Genomic DNA, 23,930 nt, shown 5'->3' with positions numbered 1-23,930 from the left:
CTGACAAGCAGAAAGTTCCAGACCCCCACCACCCCCTCCCCCAGAGGGAAACATCCCCTCTAATCCAGCCACCAATTGTTTTAAGTTGATGTCTCTGGTTATTGACATCTCTGCTAACGGAATTAAATCCTTCCTATCCACTCTATCTAGGTTCCTGATAACTTTATATACCCCATTTAAATCCCAGTCTCCAATGTTGCAAAGAAAGAACTCCATCTTATCCAATCTTTCCTCACAGCTAAACTTCTCCATTCCTAGCAACATGCTCATGAATCTCTTCTGCACTCTCTCCAGTGTGATCACACCCTTCCTCAAAAGTGGAGACCAGAACTATACACAGTATTCTAGTTGTGGCCTAATTAGTGTTCTTTTTTTGCAGTTCTAGCATAACCTCCCTGCTCTCACACTCTAGGGGCAGAACTTTCCGTGCCCACTGGCGTTAGGCATGTTCGGCAGCGTGAGCACACAATATGGTGCGATCAGTTTTACGATGGCGGGAAACCAGTTCGTGATCATCTGTTCAGCCCGCTAAAGCGTTTCCTGCCAACGGACATTGGGAAGCTCATTGTAATACATCAGTATATCATTATCAGACCAGCCCACCGGAATCGTCCCCCCACCACTGAATCGTCTGTCCACATCAGCGGGAAAGCACGCTGACAGGTTTCACAACAGCACATAAAAGGTGTGCACTTGGCGGTCTGCACTTTGAGGGGAACTAGGAGGTGAGTACATAGTAACGTTGTGCAGCGCTCACCAGGGTTGCCAGTTGGTCTTCAAGGTTCAAGGGCGCTGGGGGGTCGGGATTAAGGACAGCCCTGCCGTTGAGGTGACTTGTGAGGGGTGGGGGTTGTGGATTAAGAGCAGCACTGCTGTTGAATATAGTGCATAAGCATTTGGGTTGGGGGGAGTGAGGGAAGTGGCCACACATTTTGGAAACTTGTATAAAGGGACCATTCCTCTGCAAGTGAGACAGCTCAGGCGCAGCCACATTGATATGATTGGGGTTGGGTTGCTGGCTTATCTGCCCATTCAAGCAACACAGAGGCATCAAATTGCCACCAAGTGCTCCACAGCTTTCCCCCCGGCACAGACTGCAAATTCATTAACACTTTAGTGGACTGCAGAACTGTTGAACTGCGCACGTTGTACAATCTCCTCGCTAAATCTGGCCATGGAGCAGTCATTGTTGGAGGCGCCCACAGCCCCTTGTAATGTCAACATCCCGGTTTGGACGAGTCTCCCTCATGGTTCAAGGTAACGGCAGCCATGCAGCGCACTCTGGCCATTCAAGTGGTGGCCAGCACGCTCCAGGAAGCATTAAGGGGCCGTCACACTTAACCAGGACAGGTTCTTAGTGCACCCATGCTACGTATGTGTCTCTCTCTCTCATCCTGCAGAAGGAGCACATCAGGATCATGGAGCCTGGTAAACCAGCTGTATGCCTGCTGGCGTACAGAGCGCGAAGATGATGGAGGAGAGAGCGACTGAGGCTCCTAGCTGTGCAGAGGCAGGAGCAGAAACCTCAGGAAGAAGAGGCGGCTAGGGCTCCCACATAGGCTGCCCAAGAGCCACAGCGAGCAGTAGCAGGCCGGTGCCTAGTGACACCCAAGGCCTATAGACGCTGCCTTTCATTCATGCAGATGACCAAGAACAAGTGTAGCCAAAGACTGCACATGCCCAGGGAACTGGTCGGTCATATCTGCCAGCTACTGCAGGACTTGGCGCCAAGGGGACATGGAGGGCACCCACTGCCAGTGGCTGTGAAAGTGACCGCGGCACTCAAATTTTATGCCAGTGGCTCCTTTCAGATCTCCACAGGTGACCTCTGTGGGATCTCACGAGCCTCCACTCACAAATGCATCCATGAGGTCGTAGATACCATCTTTGTGAGGGCACACAACTTTGTGCATTTCACCCAGGACCAAGGCAGCCAGGATGCAAGAGCGATTGCATTTGCCCAGATCTCGGGTTTCCCACAGGTGCAGGGTGCAATCGACTGCGCTCATGGCGCTCAGATCTCCATCACAATACACAGTGGGCTACATCAACTGTGAGGGCTTCTATTCGCTGAATGTGCAGCTGGTGTGCGACCACCAGAAACACATCCTGCAGGTCTGTGCACGGTTTCCAGGGAGTGTGCACGACGCCTACATTCTGAGTTGGTCACAGATCCCTGAAGTCTTCCAGAGTCCACAAAAGCTGCAGGGATGGCTACTCAGGGACAAGAGCTACCCGTGGAGGCTGTGGCTGATGACACCCGTGTGGCGGCCTCAGGCTGCAGCAGAGCGACGCTATAATGAGGCTCCTGCAGCAGCTCGCAACTTGGTGGGGCAAAACATTGGGATTTTGAAGGTGCCTGGACTGGTCTAGTGGAGCCCTGTAATATAGTCCGCAGAGGGTGTCACCCATTGTCATCGTCTGCTGCACCCTTTACAACTTGGCAATGCAACGGGGAAACAATCTGGCTGAGGAGGAGATGGAGGAGCTGGAGGTCTCCTCTGATGAGGAAAATGCCAATGGGGATGAGGGTGAGGAGGTCCTCAGAGGCGACAATGATGGGGATGAGGTCAAACAAGGCAGGCATGCTCGGGAGGTCCTCATAGCTGCTAGATTTGTGAAGGATGATGATGACAGGCAGTGAGGTCATCCCATAGATCCTCACATTGCATCTATGAATGTTTGACTCCAGTCTGGCTTATGGCAGCATGAATACCCACTGTGAGAATGCTCCTGTATGGAGACGCAGTGGAGGCCCTAATAGTCACTGGATTGCAGGAAGATGATGATGGCATGTAGTGAGGATACTCCATAGATCTTCACATTGTCTCTGAGAATATCTGACCCCTGTCTGGCCGAGGGTAGATCGCTTGTGCTCTGTGATCAGGGTCATATCATAGAGACACAGCCATGAAACTTTAGAAGCATCTGATCCTTTGTCTACCTTCAGCACCTGAGCCCTTCAGGAGCAGAGCATCACTGGTCACAGATATTGGGCAGAATTTTGCCATTGGTGAGCAGGGGGCGGGGCCTGCTTGCCAACGCGTAAAATGATGCGGGATGATGTCAGGTGGAACCCCTGAAGTCACCCCGCCCCATTTAAATTTTCAGGAAGGCAGGGGCGCAGCAAAATCAGGTGTGGACCCACCGACCTGTCAATGGCCAATTGAGGCCATTGACAGGATCAATTATACAATTAAAGGACCTGCCCATCCAACCTTAAGGTTGGCGGGTCGGCCAGGAGCCCCGGCGGCAAATAGAGAAAACATAAAACCTCATTCAGCAGCGGGATGAGGTTTCATGTAAGGTTTTAAAAAGTTTAATAAACTTATTATGTAAATTATGAACATGCCCCATCTCATGTGACATTGTCACATGAGGGGGACATGTTAGGGAATTTTTTTTCTATTTTTAATATTGCTCAAAGTGTCAGCGATCTCCCTGAGGCAGCACTTAGCCACAGGGAGATGTGCGCTCTTTCGTGCACAATTCCGTCCCCCGCCCGCACAGGAAGCACAGAGCGCTTCCCGCCGGGCGTCACGCTGGGTAGGCCTTAATTGGCCCGCCCATGTAAAATGGCAGCAGAGCCCACTTCCCCGGTGGGGATCGGCTCCCTGCCCGCCGGAGATTGGGTCAGGCCTGCCTGACAGGCAGAAAATTCTGCCCATTGAAGAGTTGGGGGGCCAGCCACACCTAAAAAGTTCTGAGAGCACACAGAGAGAATGAAAGAACTATGTGGTGCCTGCCCACTACATTCTGGCATTGAGGTGCAGGCATCAGTAACGTTTCCAGGGAGTGTGAGGCTGGACCATCATTTTGGTCTGAAGGCCACACAGAGCACATGGAGGAGGCCCTGGACTGAGACACCTGTCTTTTATCTTGAGCAGAAAGGTTTCACATCTGAGTGACAAGAACACTGCTCATCAGAACAAGGAGCCATAGGCCGGGAGACACTCTTGGGAGTTTATTGACAATAGTGAACAGTATGGACAAGTGATTAACATCTATGCCCAGGCTGTGCAATTAATTTTCCTTAACTTTTCTAACCCCGCTGCCAAGTCTTGGTGCTCCCCAGACATTCACAGCAGAGGTGGAAGCAGCCTGCTGACTGTGACGCCATGTCTGTGATGACTTTGGTGGGCGTCCTCTGGAGGGCCAAGACCTGGAGGGCCGCGGACTGCTTTCGGGGTCTTGCTGTGTGACAGTGGCACCCTCCTCGTCCTGTGGAGCTAGAGCTGCTGAGGTCTCAGGAAGTGGGGAGTCAGATGGGCCGGACACTCTCAGAGTCACCTGGATGGATAGGCCCGGAGTGTGCACCTGCTGATCCTCCTCCCTATGGGTGCCCGGGGGCCCCAGGCTGACTTCTTGAGGAGCAGAGGTAGCGGGAGTGAGATCGAGCTGCCCGGCACCCCTCTCAAGTACGCACTGTTGGAGTCCAACTATGGCATCAGCGATAGATTTGAGCCCGCTCAGCAGTGCAGGAGTGAAGTCCTGGGCCAAGGCCTCCATGGCAGTCGCTATCCTACCAGTGTTGACCTCGGTGCATTGACATGCCGGCTTTATCACCCCAGGGTGAAGGCAGACGGACTGCTCAATCGTGCCTTGCAATCTGAGGAGGGCAGCAGACATCCCTCCCTGATGTTCCTGAATTTGCCTTTGCAGCTCCAGCAATTGTGACATGACTGAGTCTAGAGGCTCATCATCTGACTCAGACTCAGCAGATTTCTGGCCTCCAGCAGTCCTTCGAGTGCCGGACACCTGGGAACTCCCTGCCGCTGCCTGCAATGGATCAGACAGTGCAATGTGCTCACCAGATTGTGATCCCAAGGCTATTCTAAAGCTAGGTCCCACTTAGGTGTGTGTCTCTGCACTAGTAGAGGGTGTGGGTGAGCGCTGTGTCGGGACTTCAGGGAGGGTGCCTCCAGATTCCTCTTCAGAGGTTTCTTCAGGGCTCAATTGGAGGCCCTGGGTCATGGACTCCATCGGCTGTTTCCCAGATGTGCCTGCGGAAGCAAGGAGAGATAATTAGTGCATGTCAGTGGCCTGTGAAACAGGACACATCACGCACAGCATGGTTATCTGATGGCTGTTGCACTGCTCACTTGGTACAGCACCGCCGACCTCACCGTCAGCACAGGACCGATCCAAATCCTCGCCAGCCAACTGGATGACTCTGTTTTCAAAGTCCGTGAGGACCTTGATTTCGAGCATTCCCCTACTGGTCTGTGATCTCTCTCTCTTGTTGTGTGCCAGCTTGTCCTGCATACATTCAGAAAGTGTAAGCAGGATGCCTACCAGGCCAGATGATAAGTATGCCTGGCCTGTGTGGGTGGTGAGTGGTCCTATGGATGGGATGAGGACAATGACAGTGAGTGTGTGAGAGTGAATGGTGATGTCCCTTGAACCAACAGTGAGTGAGGGCCCTGTGGATGTGTGATGGGTTTGTGAGTGTGTGAGTTGAGTGATGAGATGAGTGACTTACCCTGATGGAACGGAGATCATTTATCCTCTTGCGGCACTGGGTGGCTGTCCTCTTTTGGAGGTCGTTGGTGCTGACCATCGCTGCCACTGCCTCCCAAGCAGGGTTGGTGACTTTTCTGCCCATCCTGTGGCCAGAGTGGGGGTAGAGGACATCCCGGGGGGCCTCCACGGCATCCAAAAGGCACTCGAGGGACGCGTCGCTGAACCTGGGGACTGCAGTCTTCTTCAGTTTCAGGGCTATGTCTCCCGTGCAGCAGTGGTTGTCTGGAAGCGCTGAGGTGTGTGCTTGCGGCTGGACTTTAAATAAGGCGCCTGCTATGAGGCAGCAGTGGGATGATGGCTGGCGGGCGAATGAGAGCCCGCCCGCCATGGAAACTGCATGTTTCCGGGAGTGCATAAATAATGTGGTGGGTTTGGGATGATACGGTGTGAAAACCCGCCATCTCGGCTGGCTGGTAGAACGCCGTTCTACCCACCCACTACCGCACTTAGTGCAGATCCGGGGAAATTCTGCCCTAGGCCTCTGCCATGAAGGAAATTATCCAGTATGCCTTGCTGACCACCTTATCAACCTGTCCTGCTGCCTTCAGGAATCTGTAGATATACACACCAAGGTCCCTCTATTTCTCTATAGTTTTCAGAATTCTACCATTTATTGTGCATTTCCATGCCTTGTTTGCCCGCCCCAAATGCATGAGCTCACACTTCTCCGGATTGAATTCCACTCATCTGCCTGCGTGTCCAGTCCATTGATATACTCCTGCAGTCTACAGGTTTTGTCCTCACTATCAACCACACGGTCAATTTTTATATCATCCAAAAGCTCCTTCTAGCCTTCCTTGACTGCAGTTGAGATCCCTTTAATTGTTGCTGGAAATAGTCGCCATGTTTGTACCGCTTATGGCTGGAGGAGGAACTTGAGGTGGTCATTCAGGCCAAGACAAAAATGATGGTGGTCTTAACTACAATTTCCATTCTTGTGCAAGCCTCCTGCCTGTTTTCAATGTTGGATCTAGCTGCCAGAACAGAGGTGCAACTGAAAATTGGGATAGATAGCAATGCAGCAGTAACTTTGCTTAACTACTAGCTGATTGAGCTTTGGTATTGCCATATTTTGCAGCATGTGATAATACCCTCCAATAACATAAAAAATAAGCTTTACATATAGAGAGGGACAGAAGGTTCTCAGTTCTTCTGGCAATCTCTCACTATTACTCCAACTGGAATGCAGTGGAAAGGCTTCCCTTGCTCAGGGTTTTCCTTTGAACTCAGTCTGATGTGAAGCTCCCACTTGCGTCATGGCTTGGATCAAAGAGAAGGATTGTCCAAAGCTTTTTTGACATTTTTCATAGGAACCCTTTGACAAGGAGCCACTGAAGGCACAGTCAGGAAGCGACTTCGGGGTCCCCAAATCTCTGCCTCCAGCCAAGCCACCGACCCTTCGTTTTGCAGCCTCTGGTGGCAGAAGGGTGCTTGACAAGCACCAGTCTCTCATTGAAACTTTGGTGCTTACCTCATAGGACTCACCAGAAACAGCAGTATACCTGGCTGTGTTTCCCTGTTTTATTTTAGTATAAACACAGGCATCAGTTGTAACAACCACAGAATAAAATCTTTTTAATCAATGAGCTCAGTTACACAATCCTACGTGAGTGCTCGGACAAATCATACAATGTGATTTCATTTGATTATGTAATTCTTCTTTGACAATTCACTATAAGAACTCGGTATCAAGTTTTACTATTCCAGTCTGACGGCAGCAAACAGCGGTTTGCTCAAAACATGTATACAAGTACCAACTTTGATCTCTATATTCTACATATACTAACACTTAAATATAATACATTAAAAAAACACAAAGTAGACTTCTATTGGTGAATTCTCCATGGCAATGCCTCTACCAACCAGGGACCACTTGCCAACCAATCAGCACTGCCTTCTCATACAGTATAAATTATTGTTTTCCTCTTAGATTGACATTCTTGCAAAGCATCCTGAAGAGTGCAAGATGAAAGGCTTTGACATGTCTCTTTTTTCAGCATTACTCAAGTTCTAAAATACCAAGCAAATTTAACTAGACTTCCGATAACATGGAGCCAAGAATATACAATCATGTTCACCAATCTTCCACAATAATTCCATTAACATGGTCCACCTAAGCACTTTAATGATTTTGTTACTATAAATCGTGACCAAGCAACATGTTCCAGACCCTTAAGACATGGCTGAATGACTTTACTTTCATTAGGCCTGCTTCACCCTTCCTTGTTACCTGTTGAACAGAACTGAAACTGTTTTAACTCCTCGTGTGCTGATCCCACAAACAACCTAAGGCATTGAGAGACACTTCTTTTCCCCAAAATTATACTTTATTCATAAAATTTGTAAATCTTTACTGCATCCCACAGCATGTAGTTCTGGACCTTGGATTGTGCCAGTCATCCTGGGGGAGCATTTGTTTTATAAAAAATATACTTTTTTCATAAAAATGTTAAAAGTAATAGTCCGAATATACAAATTTGACATTATATAAAATGCAATACAGATCATTTTCTTCCAATAAAGTGCATGAGGCTTCACTACACTTGTCATTACAGGTTACATTTATAAAGTATACATTGCAACAAAGGTGAAAACCCAGTCACGTTGGCTACATACTTCCCTAGCTCTAACCTTTTAAACGTTGTTCCCTCCAGAGGAGAGACAAAAAGGGGAGCACCTATATGAATTCAGTCCTAAAATTCACATCACTGGCTGACAGCATTTCAAATTAATGTTTATGAACCATAGCACAACACTATATCACATCACATATTCAAACAATCCTCTCACCTGTTCACAGATATCCTACTATACATTTAAAAATTATTCATCTAATGCCGACAAGCTTCTTGTTAATAAACCACGTCAATGTATGTTCTGCCAACGGCTATATTGATTGCTCTGCCTTCCATTACAACCTGCAAGTTTAATTGCTGTTTCTGGGACCTAGCTGCATGCAATTTTGCCCTGTTTCTTCCATTACACCAGTGACTACACTTCAGAAGTATTTTACTTGCTGCAAAGCACTGTGGAACATCCAGAGGGCGTGAAAGGTGAAAGGCACTATATAAATGCAAATATTCCTTTTGGAAAATGGCACCCTACATAAACTAGAAGGAAAATTTGTGAGCCATTTCAAATCCACCCCTCCCCCCCCAAGTCTGGTCCCTATCTCTGGAATCTCCTCCAGCCACACAACCTTCCAAGATATATGCACTCATCTAATTCTGGCCTATTGAGGATTCCTGATTTTAATTGCTCCGCTATTGATGGCCATGCCTTCAGCTGCCTAGGCCCTAAGTGCTGGAATTCCGTCCCTAAACCTTTCCACCTCTGTAAATACCTCGTTTAAGATGCTCCTTAAAACCTACGCATCTTATGTGGTTTGTCATCAATTCTACTTTATAATGCCCCTGTGAAGTGACTTGGGATGTCTTATTACATGAAAGGTTCTATACAAGTTATTGTTCTTCACTTCCCCTGGAGTTAAAGCCACAAAGGCTCCTCTGCTCAGGTCACCAGTTAATTCGTGCATAGCAAGGTCCCACAAACAGCAAAGTGATAATGACTAGACAATCTGCGTTGTGTTTTTTTGAGGAATATTGATGAGGACAGTGGAGAGGCCACCCATGCTTTTCTTCATGTAATGCCATGGGATCTTTTACATTCACCTGGGAGAACAGATGAGGCCTCAGTTTAAGATATTATCTGAAAGACAGCACAGCAAAAGTGAAGCATCCAACTCAGTGCTGCACTGCAGTGTTGGCTTAATTTCTGTGCACAAATCTCTGGAGTGGAAGTTGAACCCACAGCCTGTTGACTCAGGAGTGGGAATGCTACCACGGAGTCAAGGCTGACACCAAAATATCTCACACCAAAATATCTGACACCAAGAATGGATTTTGTTCAAATTATCTGGTGCATTAACATTGATCAGCAATTTAAAATATACACCACAGAGGAAAAGAGAAACAGAAATTTAATTTGGCTATGGATGAGCATTTCTTTTAAATCTCATTAAAAGTTTGATTGTGATGTGATGTAATCTGATTTTCTTTGATCCTTCTTGATGTTAGATTCTCATCCAAAATATGGGAGATAAAGCTAGATTTTGCACATTATAGTGTGTGACAGTTCTAGGTCATCATTACAGGAGGAGGAAGGAATTGAAGCAGATTATGTCAAGTGATATTTCTTCAAGATACAGTCTGACTAGTAGTAATAACGTTGATGATTATCAGCCACAGTATGTCCTATCAATCAGGGTCATTGATTATAGAATGTTTATAAATGTGGTCTATTTATACTATTTATTCCAAATCATTGTGTATGTATAATTTGCTCCTTAAATGTTGCCAAGGATTTGATGTTACTGTCAGTGTATAAAACTGGATGATTCCCTATTTGCCACCTTTTCATTCGTGAATAATCTCTTCAAATCTCTTTGGGAGATAACACCAAATATATAATTGCAGCAGACAAGGTATAGAGAGTAGTTTTACACGGTTTCTACATTATAGTAAGCCATAATTATTAGTTTATATCAAAGTGTATCATGTTGAATGACTTGAATTCAGGTTGAAACTTTAGCGTAGATTGTAACATATCCTCTTGTTGCTGATGGCAAAAAGGTTCATTCAATCCCTCTGTCTGTTCACTTTTATTAGTTTTGACTTACCTCAGTTTAGACTATTCAAAACTATCTTGGCAATTCAGAATATAAATGTTGAGAGCCACTGCAAGCAGAATGTGAGATACACAATAGGGTGTTATGATCACAGCTGATGTTATTTGCTGAGCAAGCCAAGTCCCAGAGGGAAACTTGTCTTACTGATCATAACTTTTTTTTTTGTATTTTGAGAACAAGGAGTAAACTACTGATCCCTGAAATATAGAATCCCAGTAACACTTTTGGATTTTAAAATTATAAGATTTATTAACAAGAAGAAGAAAGCTTACGCAAATGTAAAGTTACACAGTTGAAACAGTCTTATGAAACATTCCCCACTTGGTCAGAACACACAGGTAAACTACTTGGCAACAACTCCCTTAAAGATTTTTAACTATAAAAATCAAGTAACAAGCAAAAACTGCTGCTACTTTAGTAAAGTATACCATAGAACTTCTCACTCTCTTCAACTCTGCTGTGGAAATCTGAAGGAAGTTCAGAAACAAACTGCTTTCTTAAAACAAAGACTTTTCTAGCTTGAAACTAGATGGCTCCTTCAAATTCACAACTTTTCTCAGCATAAAGCTGGTCTCAGAACAGCTTCCCCACACAGCCACCTTAACTCAACTAAACACCTTTCCTTAAATATCTTTTTTTTCCCCTTTCATCCTAGACTCCATTGTCCTAAGCACCTCTTTGAACTCAACTGTTCCAACATATAAAAATATTTAATATCTTCCTATTGCCTCCACTTTCAGGTCAAATAACATTTATTAACCTTCCCTTGTTTACTCATGAAATCTTTTTAAATTGTAAAACTCCCTTAAACCCCCTTTGAAATTTAGCAGCTGAAAAGTCAAGCCCTTACCTATCACCTAATGTAAAATTTAAAACCCAACTTATTTACTTGTAATTCCAACTTCACCGTAGCCTCTCATTACAAATGCATGCATCTGGCTCCTTTACCTTTCATCTCTCAGTTCCCATAGACAAGCTGTCTCAATGAACCTTCCCCCAGTTTAATTAATCATGGACACGCATACAACCTTCTTTACAGAATACCATCATATTCCCAAAAATATTAAAATAATAACATCCATCTTCACAAGGGTAAACTTGGAGTTAGTTATATTGAAATTAGACTCCAAAGATGTATTTTATTCATGCAATTTTCTAGTATTTATGCTGGTACAATATTCAGCCAGGGACGCACCCATTTAGGACTACTCAGGTGTGCTGTTTGTGGAAGTGCCATGAAAGAGTATATAGTGTGATTTATAGTGAGTTTCAATGTTAATCTGAAACTTTATTCCTTGTTTTATTGCCTGTTTCCACTTAGTCGATCAGGAGGGTTTATTTTCTGGCATTGCCAATTTTTTTTTGGTATATCCATGATATTTGAACAGTGAGTTTCCATTGGGGACCCTCATGTTTTTTGGATAAAGAAGAGGGGGTGTAATGGAGGGGTCTCAGGCTTCACATGTCCAGCTGTCAGTGCCTTTCCACCCACAGTTACTTGAAGGGATGCACCAAACTGGCAATGGTACTGGCTATGCAAGTGGCAGGTTAGCAGACAACCAGATGCAGAGCTGTGCCATCTACTGCAAGGATATCTACAGCTAATGGGACATAGGACAGGTAGCTGTATCTTCAAGTCATCTTCCTATGTCTTCTTCCAAACATGCTGCAAAGCTGTTTTTTTTTTGTGAATTTGGCTGTGCTATTGATGCTTTCCTGAGTTCAGTAATTTTAGTTACTTCCTTAAGTCATATGAGTACCTTTTTTACTTTGGGAGTTGATTCATACTCTTGACTACTTATGTAATAGTACAATCCAAGGATGTAAACGTAGCACCTGCCTGGGGGTCTGAACTGAATATCCATGTCTTTCACATATGTATTTTTCACAGCCACTCAAGATATAGAGCCATTATTATGATCAGTTACATTTATTTAAATCTATATAACTTACCTTCACATAAAATAAAATAGCAAACACCTACACTTCCCCATATCAGTATGTCATCTTATTTAAATTAAACAGAATAGAGCAGATTTAGCTGGATCTGCACTCAGGCATATTGGATTATCTTGGCACCTCACACATCAGAGAATCAGGTTGCATCTTTTGCAGGCATGTGCTTCAGTTCACCTGATTTTCTGATACTTTATTCATTGTACCCAAGCAGAGATGAAAAAATCTTGCTGATAACTCATTTGTATTTTGAAATACAGCCCATGGTAGAATCTGTTCTTTCAGCAGTCCCTTGCCTTTTTGTGAACCTATCTTTCTAGGATCTCTTTTTTCATGGATAAACATTGGAGAATTTTTCAATACAATAGGATAAAGTTATTCTTGGACATTAGTACAAAATGGGTGACGGAAAACAACAGCCTGTTTTATTCCCTGTCTAATTGTCTTTCCCATTGAACAATGCTGATTCATTATCACTTGTTTTATGTCACTGCCCCAGACCAATTTCACCCCCTATGAATGTGTTTTTTGTCCATTATTCACGTAAGGTAATGAATTGCTTATTGTCTAGTATTTTGGAACAGCAACTTTCATTAGCATGATAGCTATCTCTTTTGGGAGCACCTTTTTAAACTTGTGAGAATAAACCTTGAGAAAAACCCTAAAAACGTAACACACCTTTTCAAATCCTTTTGTTGGAAAAATGATCAAAACATCTTAAAAAAATTACAGCCCTAGAGTAGAAAGCAGGGCAAACTCCTCAGTACCATTTCATTTTCCACCAACTCCAGTAGCTATCAAGGAAGGGGCTGGCTGCTCAAGTTCCTCACTACCTGGCCTTAAGCATCATTTTTCGTCTCCAAATTGTGCAAGCTATTGAGCTTTGCAAAATACATCTGTTACATTTGCAGAGGTTAAAAGGTAACAATTGTGACTGTTAACAGCATCTTTATCCAGATGTGTTATCCTTATAAGTTAGTCATCACTGCTTCTAAGCAGCCCCCGGCTAATTACACACGATTTCCCACTGCACTGAAGCAAACACACAACATCAAGCCCAGTCTGGACCTGAAAGTTACTCACAGTATGTAAACGATGCTCATTGTATAAAATTCAGGCAAGGTCAAGGCCCAATTGGGGATCTTACTCTAGAGACATCAAAAGTAACAGTGCAGGAGGGCTGGGATGCATGGTACATGCAGTAGAGAATCTATATCATGGTATTGCAATATGCAGCTAGGCATGCCTCAATATAAACACCATCTTGTTTGTCGATGCGTCATTTTGCTTTGCTATGTTTATTTAATCGTTAGCTGGTTGTAATCTGTGACACTCCATTTGTTTAAGTTTCCAAGGTGTTTTCTTCCCCCTCTCCTCATAATTGATGTGTTTTTCTTCCTCAGCGCGTCCACGATGCTCTTTATGTTTTCCAGCTTCACATACCATTTCTTAATCAATAGGTAAGGCCGGACCTGTAAACATAAATTGTTGGGCCGCAGCTAGAAGACACGACCACCAGTTTCCATTTTTCCCCTTCGAGTGAAAGCTTTTTGGCTGTGCTGAAATAAATACAGCCAAGATCAGAAAAAAACTTGTACAGGGAAATGCAAAAGGAATAGGTGGCAACTTGGCAACACAGCAAAATAATGCACCAACAAGGTTCCAAGTGTTTTGAATTGTATCCTACAATGTTATTTTAAGAGTTGAATGTACCCAGGTAAAAGCTGAGAACTGAATATGCTCCATTTCTAAAACCAATAGTCAACTGTTGATTTCTGCACATTAATAAGGTTGTTTTGATAACACAGGCAGCGACTCCAATGGGACATTTCAAAAGCAAGACTGGGTCACTCAATCATTTCAAGGTGAATTCCATTTCCTTAAACACTTTGAGGAATACATTTCGTGTTTATCCATCAACATAAATCAAACTGTCAAAGATACTGAGACACTGAAGCTCAAATGCAGTGAGTGAACAATTACATACTTAATGGCATGAACCTTAAACCTTGCCCTTTTCCTAGCTCCTTTTCCATTTGATCAATTCCTACGTTAGAAATAGTACTTCTCTGAATGACTGTTTGCTTGAATATTCAAAGCCACATCCAAAACATTGCAGGCATCATTGTAACCAAGCGTAGGTTGTGGGTTTCTTCATGTTTGAATACTGGTGCAATTTAATTAACAGAAATCATTTTAGAAAATTTCTAAATTTGTAATTTTTCTTATTCTTTCATGGGATGTGGGTGCCGCTGGCAAGGCCATGATTTGTTGCCCATCCCTAATTGCCCTTGAACTGAGTGGCCTGCTAGGCCATTTCAGGGGGCAGTTAAGTGTCAGCCACATTGCTGTGAGTCTGATGTCATGTATAAACCAGACTGGTTAAGGGTGGCAGATTTCCTTCCCTAAAGGACATTAGTGAACCAGATGGGATTTCATGACAATTAATGATAGTTTCATGGTCACCATTACTGAGACTAGCTTTCAATTCCAGATTTTTTATTAACTGAACTTAATTTCCACCCATGTCCCCTGGGCATTAGCCTGGGTCTCTGGATTACTAGTCCAGTGACATTACTACTACGTCTCTGTCTCCCCTTAATTCTTATGAGCAGAATTAAGACATAATGGAGTTGCTTTTTGGGCTATTTTACCAGTTTAATGCTCATTCCTTGAGTGCAAAAGTCAGAATAAAGAGGTGGAGTCCCATCTGTCTTCACTTTTTATAGTGCTGCAAGAAATAGGTAAATGAGGGAGGAGGGGCTGTTTCCACTACCCTACTACAGCTTCCTAGTAATGCAGCCTACGAGCACATGGACACAGGGACGACCCAAGAAAGCTGGTGATGTGCTTGTGACAGGATCCTTCCCTCAGACCCGAGGGACTGAAAGTGCCCAGCAACAAGCTGAAGGGTATTTCAAATGCAAGTGGAATTGCTTTACTGTCCTTTTCAATCGACCTTGAGTTCAGCAGCAACTAGAAAATACAGGGATTAGTGAGTTTAACCAGGCAATGTCCTTCACTTTAACACCACTACCCACCTTCCCTCCCCCCGCCACCCATCCACCCCATCACAGTGGATGCTGGACGGCCCTACAAGGGTGCGGGCATGTGTTGCTGATGAAATCATGCTATGTTAATGGCCTGGTACATCAAATTTGAAAACAACTAGTCAACAATGAGCAATTAGCATAAATTACCAATAAAAAATAAGCCAATTATGTTTTGTCAAATATTTTTAAATGCCTTTTAAATGGTTAGTTATATTTCTTTTATTTATATTTACCTCAGAGATAACTGAAATATTAGCAATTCTGAAGGACTGCCGCTATTCAAGTTTGGATGGAGGCTCTGAATAGAAGTCATGAACTTAGCAAGGCCACTTTAAGCAAATATAAAATCTGAAAATACTGGAATACTCAGCAGGTCTGACAGCATCTATGAAGAGACATCAAATATGACTCTTAAGTTCTGAAGAAGAATCATATTTGACTCGAAATGTTAACTCTGTTTCTCTCTCCACGCATGCTGCTAGACCTATGCTGAGTATTTTGAGCGCTTTATTTCAGATTTCTAGCATCTGCAGCATTTTGCTTCTGTTTTAAGCGGGGTTTTATTTTAGTAACCCTGACTGCTGTTGTGTAGATATCTGGCCAATTAGTTTGGTCTTTTAAATTCTGTAATTTCTGACCCTCACCCTTAAAATACGTACCCTAAACAGAGGGGATTTCTCCCAATTGATATTCTAGGCATAAAGCTGTTGCCCCATGTAAATTTGTTTATATAACTAGCATATTAGGGGAATGCATAAATATCCATCTGTAGTGCATAAAGCACAAAAGCACTATTTACCTTCCAAAAATTGTCTCTAAGAAAAAGTGATTTCATTTCTTTCAGGAGACCATTGGGATGTATGTTCTTTAAAGTCCCACTTCAGGACTTGAACACAAAACTTCTAGGCTGGTACTCCAGTACAGTATAGCACACAGGGAGTACTGAACTATCAGAGGTGTTGTATTTCAGATCACCTGTTAAGCTGAGGCCCCATCTGCCCCCTCAGGTGGACGTAAAAGATCTCATAGCACTACTTTGAAGAACAGCAAGGGAGTTATCCCCGGTGTCCCGGTCAATATTTATCCCTCATTCAGCATCAGAAAAACAAATTATCTGATCATTATCACATTGCTGTTTGTGGGAGTTTGCTGTGTGCAAATTAGCTGCCACATTTCATCTATTACAACAGTGGCTGCGCTTCAAAAGAATTTCATTGGCTGTAAATTGCTTGGGACATCCGGTGGTTGTGAAAAATGCAAACCTTTCTTTCTTGCTTTTATAGTGTAACTTCCTTGTCATCATATGCAATGCCTTAAAACGTATGATATATATTTCAAATGGTTTACATTTTTGCTGTTATTACCACTCTGCTCTTTAAAATTATCACCCCCATCTCTGTCCTCTCTTTCCTTTCATGTCCTGTCGTATTATGAATTAATGAACCATGATGGACAGGTAAAAACCCTCTGGTTCATACAACCTGCCCCACACAACCGGAATGCCTTATCCATCAAAGTATATACACTCCCTACCCAACTCAAAAGCAATTTGATCTGCTGGGAGTGGCAACAAAAAGATAAGAGCCCAGAACAATTTGAGGAGGAAAATACCTGAAAACTACTCTCCAACCATGCCCTCCCCCCACTTAGTTATTCAAAACTTAGCCCAGGAGATTAGCTGTTGCTTTTCAGCTCTGTGACAATTTCTCCTCAAACTCCCTGTTTGAATCTCTCCACCAATGGCTTCCACCCATCTCACAGATCTAGCTAAAGTCCTTGGCTTCTCAACAGTGCTTGGTATGGTTGACTATTCTATCCTCCACTTACTTCTACCTCACAATCCATGCTTGTCATGGTTCCACTCCTACCCTTTGGGATAAAGCCAATACCCTCCAGCATTGGCTAAATTTTATTCCCTCCACATCAAGAAATCTGGATTCACTAAAGGTGTATCCTGGGCTCTTTTCTCTCCCTTGTTAATATGCTGCCTTTATAAAACATTATCCTGTTGCACTGCCTATCCAATGTCAAGCCTTAGATAGATCGCAGTACCCTTCACCTAAACATTTAGAAGATTGAAAACAACATTATTCATTCGCTATAAACTCTGGTCCACTGCCACTGATCCCATTCCTCTTCTTTGGCAATTCCATCAGGCTGAGCAAAACCACACATGACCTTGGAGTCATGTTCAAATCTGAGCTAAGTTTCAAAGCCACATCTTTCCAACACTGAGATTCCATCACCTTCAATAGTATCACAGCACCTTTGTCACTTTCTACCTGGATTACTCCAATGATCTCCTTGGTGACTTTCCATTGTCTAGCCTTCATAAATTCTAACTTGCCCAAAATGCAGCTGCTTGAATCCTGTCCTAGATTAAGTCCTGTTTACCTATCACCTCCCCATCCTGTTGACCTACACTAGATTTCTGTTCCTTAATGCATCCAATTTAAGATACTTATCTTTTGATTCCTCTTCAACCTTTTCCATAGCCTTGCTCCTCCCTACCGCTCACTCTTTCAGCATTTCATCCTCTTCCATACCCTTAAATCATTTGATTCTGGCCACCTGTGCATCTGTCCCCTATCTTCTCATTATCATTGGCATTGCCTTCAGCTATATCAGACATCATCTCTAAACCTTCTTCCTAAATCTCTCTTCCTGTCTATTTCTCAAAACCTGTCTTTTGGCTCTACCTTCAGCCACTTCTCTTAATCTCTCTCCCATAACTTAGTCTTAGTACTTTTCAAGCTGGATTTAATGTTCCCTCATTGGTAAATTTGAAGGCAGGGGCATGTTAAATCCAGTGAGCACCATTCCTGCCGCCTACCTGCCCACTCCTGCCCCTGCTGTAACTTTACCAACAGGGGGGGCGGGCAACAGGTAGGCCAATTGAGACCCTTAAGTAGGTAATTAATGCCCACTTAAGGCCTCATCCTGCTGCCGCTAAGATTTAACTGGAGAGGCCCACACCAAATGGCTAACCCAGCAGCTTTTCCTGCGCAGGTTGGTGGTGAGCAGGGTGGGTGTGGTCCCTCCTTAAAAGGGTCCCTGGTCCCATCGGAGGGGCGCTCCGAGGTATAACCCAGCCCCAGGTTTTCCTTTCCCTGGCCCTTCTGTCCCAACCCCCATCACTGCGAGCCTGGCCACAGTGAAACCCCAGACTCATCTGCCATTCTGGATCTAGCACCATATACCTCCTCTCAGCCTCACTGCAATACCAGCAATGGCCACCATACTCAGTGGTGCTGCCAGTACTGTGAAGCTGCTGGCCTCTGATCGGCCAACAGTTCTCTGAGGTGGGACTTCCTGTTTCTAAGGGTCAGAAGTACCTCCTTAATTTGGCTACTTAATTCCTATGGGCAGCCACGTGAAGGGCAGATGCGCTCCTCCTACTTTTTAGCAGGGGGTGGTGGAGACTAAGGCATCTGTTATCAAGAAACAAAGGGCTGGATTTGAAGATCTTTATGATATTTTCTATGTTAAAGGTGCTATATAAACATATGTTGATTTTGTTAGTTGATTCGTGAGAATGCTGTCGCTGGACTTAGATCATGTATTTTTTTCAAATATTAAGTGCAATAATGTTAAAATGTGATATTATAATTTCAAGAAAATTATTAGGTTAAAAAAGAAAATTGACTCAGTTTAGCAGTTTTTGCATTTTCTGCTGATGGATTAGACAATTTGGGTTTAAAATTAAGTTTGCTGATTGGGGGGAATTGCAATGTTGTGAGTTGTCTCATTGTCTGGAAAAACCTTTTATATTTCTGTCTAGCCATTTACTGATCATCCTTGAGTAATTCTGTACAAAATGTTAGAATCACGTATATATTTTTGTTTGTGACTTAGCTCACCAGATGCTTTTGGGTCCTGGGTTTTGAAATAGTGATAATTCATCCCCTCCATACTCGCGCCCCAACCCCCAGTACTGGAAGCTCTTTTCTTCTCCCGTGCAACATTACCTAAATGCAACATGAAAGAATTCTTGCTTTCTTTCTTGTCTTTACAGTGTTTAATTTGGAAAAAAATATGCCTTTATTCTGGAAAGAATACACAGTCCTGTTTATGCCAAAGATATTATTCAAATGATAACTTTACTTTGTTAGCAATTTTTCCTTCCAGCATTTTCTTTTTACATCTGCACTCTTATTACTCATGGTAAACATATTATTATCTGCAAATACTAGCATTGGTGGGAACTGTACATATTGGGGCTGGAAACCTGTGAGTTCCTGAACCTTCCAGTTTCCTATGCTTTAAATTGTTGATTGGATTGACTGTTACGAGTACCACTCAGTACTACTTCCTATTGGAGGCTGTGATTTTCCTGGCTTCGTGCACTTTATGTACATGTGCAATAATTTGACTCATTTTGAGTAGGTGTTAAAGGATAGCTAGGTTTTTTCATCTTGGGAACAGATGTCCCAATGCTGCTGTTTTGTCTTTCTGCCGTCATGAACTTCCAAGGTAAACTGATTACTTTCAGAGCTCATTGCTTTGTGTTCACTATGCCAGCATAGTTAGCTGCTTCTCAATTTTATGGATTCAACAAAATTGGCTATGTTGATGGGGAGGATGCTGAATATAATCATTTACTGGACACTTCAGATTGAAGTCTCTTACAAATACTTCAGGCCTACCTCTAGCATTCACATTCTGGGCCTCACTATCATTGAAGATATGCAGTACCCTGATCCTCTTAATTGCCTCATTTCCATCACCATTCTCAATTAGATGTGGTGGGGTAAGAGAGCTTTGCTCCATCCATTCATTGAGGAGCCCCTTAACTTTCTGCATAGTCTGTTCTTTGTATACAGATATTCCTATGTAGTAGCATCACTAGGTTCCTACCACATTTTAAGGAATGCTGGGTTCTGTTTCCTTCAGGCTCTTCTACTCTCCCATCCAAAAAGAGTTGGCCTCCTAGCTTGATGGTGGTTCAGGAATGAGGGATGTACCAAGCCTTTTAATTACAGGTTATGGTGGTACATAATTATGCTTCCACTGAGGGTCAATAGCGCCTCATAGATGTCCAGTTTTGGACTGCTACATCTGGCCTTACTCTGGGAAGAATTTTCCCATTGGAAAGAGGGGGCGGGGCCCACTTGCCGAAGCGTAAAATGACATCACTGCGCATCATTTAGGTTATCAGTTCGGCGGGCACACAGCCAAGTCAGCTGCGCGCCCCCCTAACTGTCAAAGGCCTATTAAGGTCATTTAAAACCTAATTAATTCAATTTAATGAGCTGCCCGTCCAACCTTAAGGTTGGTGGGCAGGCAAAGAGCCTAGGCGGCCTTCGCGTTTTTCATGAAACCACGGGCAGGATGAGGTTTCATGAAGTGTTTTAAAATCTAACAAAAATTTATACATTTATTCTTTGACATGCCCCAGCTCATGTGATAGTGTCACATGAGGGACAGTTTTAAAAGTGTTAAAAACCTTTATTTAAAACTTTAACACTGAAACAAATCTCCCTGAGGCACCCCCGTGCCTCGGGGAGATCTCTGCACTCTTTCGCACGCATGCGCTGTCAGCGCTTCCGGGCGAGTATCACGCTGGGCGGGCCTTAATTGGCCAGCCCACGTAAAATGGTGGCGTGTCCCCGATTGAAGGCGCCAATCAAGTTCGCGCCCGCCCCTGTCCGTCCCCGCACAACCTCCCTGAAGGGGGGAAATTTCTGGCCTCTGTCTCATTTAGCATAGGGATTGCATGGTTTACTGCTAGCAATCCTGCATGTATTCCAGGGAATATCTAGCATTGACAACATTGAATTTGATGTTGCATGGCTTCAGAATCTCAAAGAATTGGAAACAATGTTTATTTAGAGAACTTACAGGCCATATTTGCGAAATTCAGTTTTCATTACTGTTTTCCTTTTCTGTTCATTTCTGTCACACACTCTGTAATGATCAAACAACAAATTTCCAACTTGTCCCTGAATGACTGGAAGGAAACTCATGAACTGACTTATGAATTTACAGCAAAAGCCAAGAACGCCTGATGTAATCTAAAAGAGAGCCATATCAGAAAAAAAACAGTTGGAATCATTGAGATGAGTAGCATTAATGCATTCAAGGAGAAGCTAGATAAACACGTGAGAAAAGAAAAGAAGGATATGTATACAAGATGAGATGAAGTAGCGAAGGAGGGGACTCATGTGGAGCACCAACACTAGCATGGACCGATTGCGCTGACCAGCCTGTTCCTGTGCTATAAATTGCACCTTATCATTTGTCCCTGCTAAAATTGATTTTTTTTAATATGCAGGAAGAGCATTATGATAGTACTGTACATTTGGGAGCTTTGATTAATTGCACCCACAAAGCTGATAGGTTTCCTTCTGTCATTTATCGATTTTTCCAATCACTCATCAGTCTGGGTGAATCAATAAGTCTCATTCTCTTTGATACTCAAAAACGCCTCCAGCCATTCAAAACTGTTCCTCTCCCTGAGGCAGGTCTGTACCTCAGGGAGATTTTCAAGCGTGCACTCGTGTGCAAAGTTCCTCGCTCGCTCCGCTTGCCCTCCTGCACCCCACCCCCCCCACTCAACACAGGCAGCGCTGAGCTTGCTTTTCAAGCTGGGCCGGCCTTAATTGGCCCACCAGCGTGAAATTGTGGTCCAGCCCTGATCGCGGGTAACGGTTGACTTCCCGCCTACCCCCGCCAAGTCCGCCTGATAAGGGCAAAATTCTGCCTTATTTTTTATTTGTTTGCCTTTCGTTTTTGCACTTCCCCACAAATAGCATTCAGCATGTTGTTGGTACCATCATGAGTGCTTCTTCCATCACTGGGTCCTGTTTGACTCCGAGTTGAACTTCTGATCCAATATCCACTCCGTCGCCATGACAGCCTATTTCCGCCCTCCATAAACTTCAGTTCATCCAAAGCTGCGCTGTATAATCTTAATTTGCAGCAGTTCCCCTTCACCCTTCACCCCTTTGCTTGTTGATCTCCATTAGCTCCTGGTCAAGCAACGCCTCAAACTTAAAATTTTCATCCTTGTCTTCAAATTCTACCAAGGCCTCATCCTTCCCCATCTCTGTAACCTCCTCCACCCCTACAACCTTCCCAGAACTCTGCATTCCTCTAATTCTGACCTCCTTCTCTTGCTCTGACCTCCATTATGGTCATGCCTAAGCCCTAATATCTGAAATTTCCTCCATAAACCTTGCGCCTCTCTTTCTCCTTTTAATATTCCTCTTAAAATCTCCCTCTTTGACCGAGCTTTTGGTTACTTATTTTAATATCTCATGTTGCTCGATGTCAAATTTTGCCTGATAATGCCCCTGTGAAGTGTCTTGAGACTTGTTGCAACTTAAAAGGCATCATATAACTGGAAGTTGTTGTTCTTCACATGTTGCATTCGCGCACCAGGTTAAAATCAGTGGACTGGAATTTCCTTGGAGTTATTCAGAAGTTCCAACACAAGGAGTCCCTGAGAATTGGTCAGAAAGTTTCAACTTCTGTCAATTCCCCTGCATCTGGAACCCTCCAAAATTCTGAGTAAGAGTTGGAGACTTTGGATGCTTCCGACTCTCTTACCAGACCTAGAAAAGATCAGCAGGATTAAAACCAGTTCTAACTCCTGAGTAACTATGCTACTGATCTGCCAATTCCCCTCGGGACCCCCCCTGACTAGTTCCCCTTGAACCCCCTCCCCGACTATCCCCTTCACCCCCCTACTATCCTCTGACTCCCTGCTCCACCCCCTTGACAACACCTCCGGCCACCCAACCTACCCCACCACCCGACTACTGCTCTGACCATCCAACTGCCCCCCACCTTCCGACTACCCTCCTGACCATCCCCACACCCCAAATACCCCCATGACCAACCCCACCTTCTGACTACTATTCCAACCACCCGGCTGCCCTCCCACCCCCTGACTGCCCCTCGACCCCTGACCAGCCCCCTACCACCCCTGATTATCCCCCCAAACCACCACCCCACCCCTTGACCCACCCTACCCCCCTCACCCACCCACCCACCATCCAGCCCCCGTCACCCACTTTCCTTACGTGCTTACCTTCTCTCCATAGATTGTCAAAGTGTCCTTGGGACATTTAAACTTAGCGGAATATGGCAGCTAGTGCCTTAAAAAGGGTTGTCGTCCAACTTCCCCCAATGCACCTGCACGATGAAGGAAGGACTTCAGGAGCAGGCATGCTCCACATTTCATAAGAGGCCTGGTTCAGAAATCAGAGCGAGAAATGTAGAGCTCCGGCAAAAGGTAAGTAAATAGGAGTGGAGTGGCAATCCGATGGCGATTGCCACTCCTTGGAAGATTGGGATCATTTTATTTGAACTTTTGCACTTAATTCTTTGCCTTCTTTTGCTTAAGCTGCTTACTAATGATACGATATTGCAAAATAGAACTCCATAATGTACATGACTCCACAGCATTATGAAATTATGTTTCACTATCATTCATTATTTTCTGTGTTTTTGTTTTGTCTGTGTCTACTGTGCATAGACCATTGGACAGGATTTTGCCGACAGCGAACAGGGGGCGGGGCCCGCTCGCCGACACGTATAATGATGCGGGATGATGTCAGGCAGAACCCCCGACATCACCCGCCCTATTTAAATTTTCACGAAGGCAGGGGTGCAGCAAAATCAGCTGCGGGCCCATTGACAGGATCAGTTAACCAATTAATGGTCCTGCACGTCCAACCTTAAGGTTGGTGGGCAGGCCAGGAGCC

The 23,930-nt window shown here is 44.2% G+C and overlaps 1 protein-coding gene across 2 annotated transcripts in view; it reads left to right on the top strand.

Annotated features, from left to right (window-relative positions):
- LOC144683255 (copine-8-like) overlaps positions 1-23,930 on the top strand; it is a 742,817-nt gene that overhangs the window by 536,994 nt on the left and 181,893 nt on the right. Inside the window, exon 13 of one of the 2 annotated variants that reach the window (XM_078546211.1) lies at positions 13,975-14,031. The exons of the other annotated variant lie outside the window; for it this stretch is intronic. Within the exon in view, the coding sequence (XP_078402337.1) occupies positions 13,975-14,031 (57 nt within the window). The remainder of the gene's footprint in view (positions 1-13,974; positions 14,032-23,930) is intronic. 2 annotated transcript variants of the gene reach the window in all.

Source organism: Cetorhinus maximus, chromosome 8, assembly GCF_964194155.1.
Source record: "Cetorhinus maximus chromosome 8, sCetMax3.hap1.1, whole genome shotgun sequence".
Lineage (NCBI taxonomy): Eukaryota > Metazoa > Chordata > Chondrichthyes > Lamniformes > Cetorhinidae > Cetorhinus > Cetorhinus maximus.
Note: the sequence above shows the minus strand (reverse complement) of the source record. Positions and strands in the feature narration are given on the sequence as shown.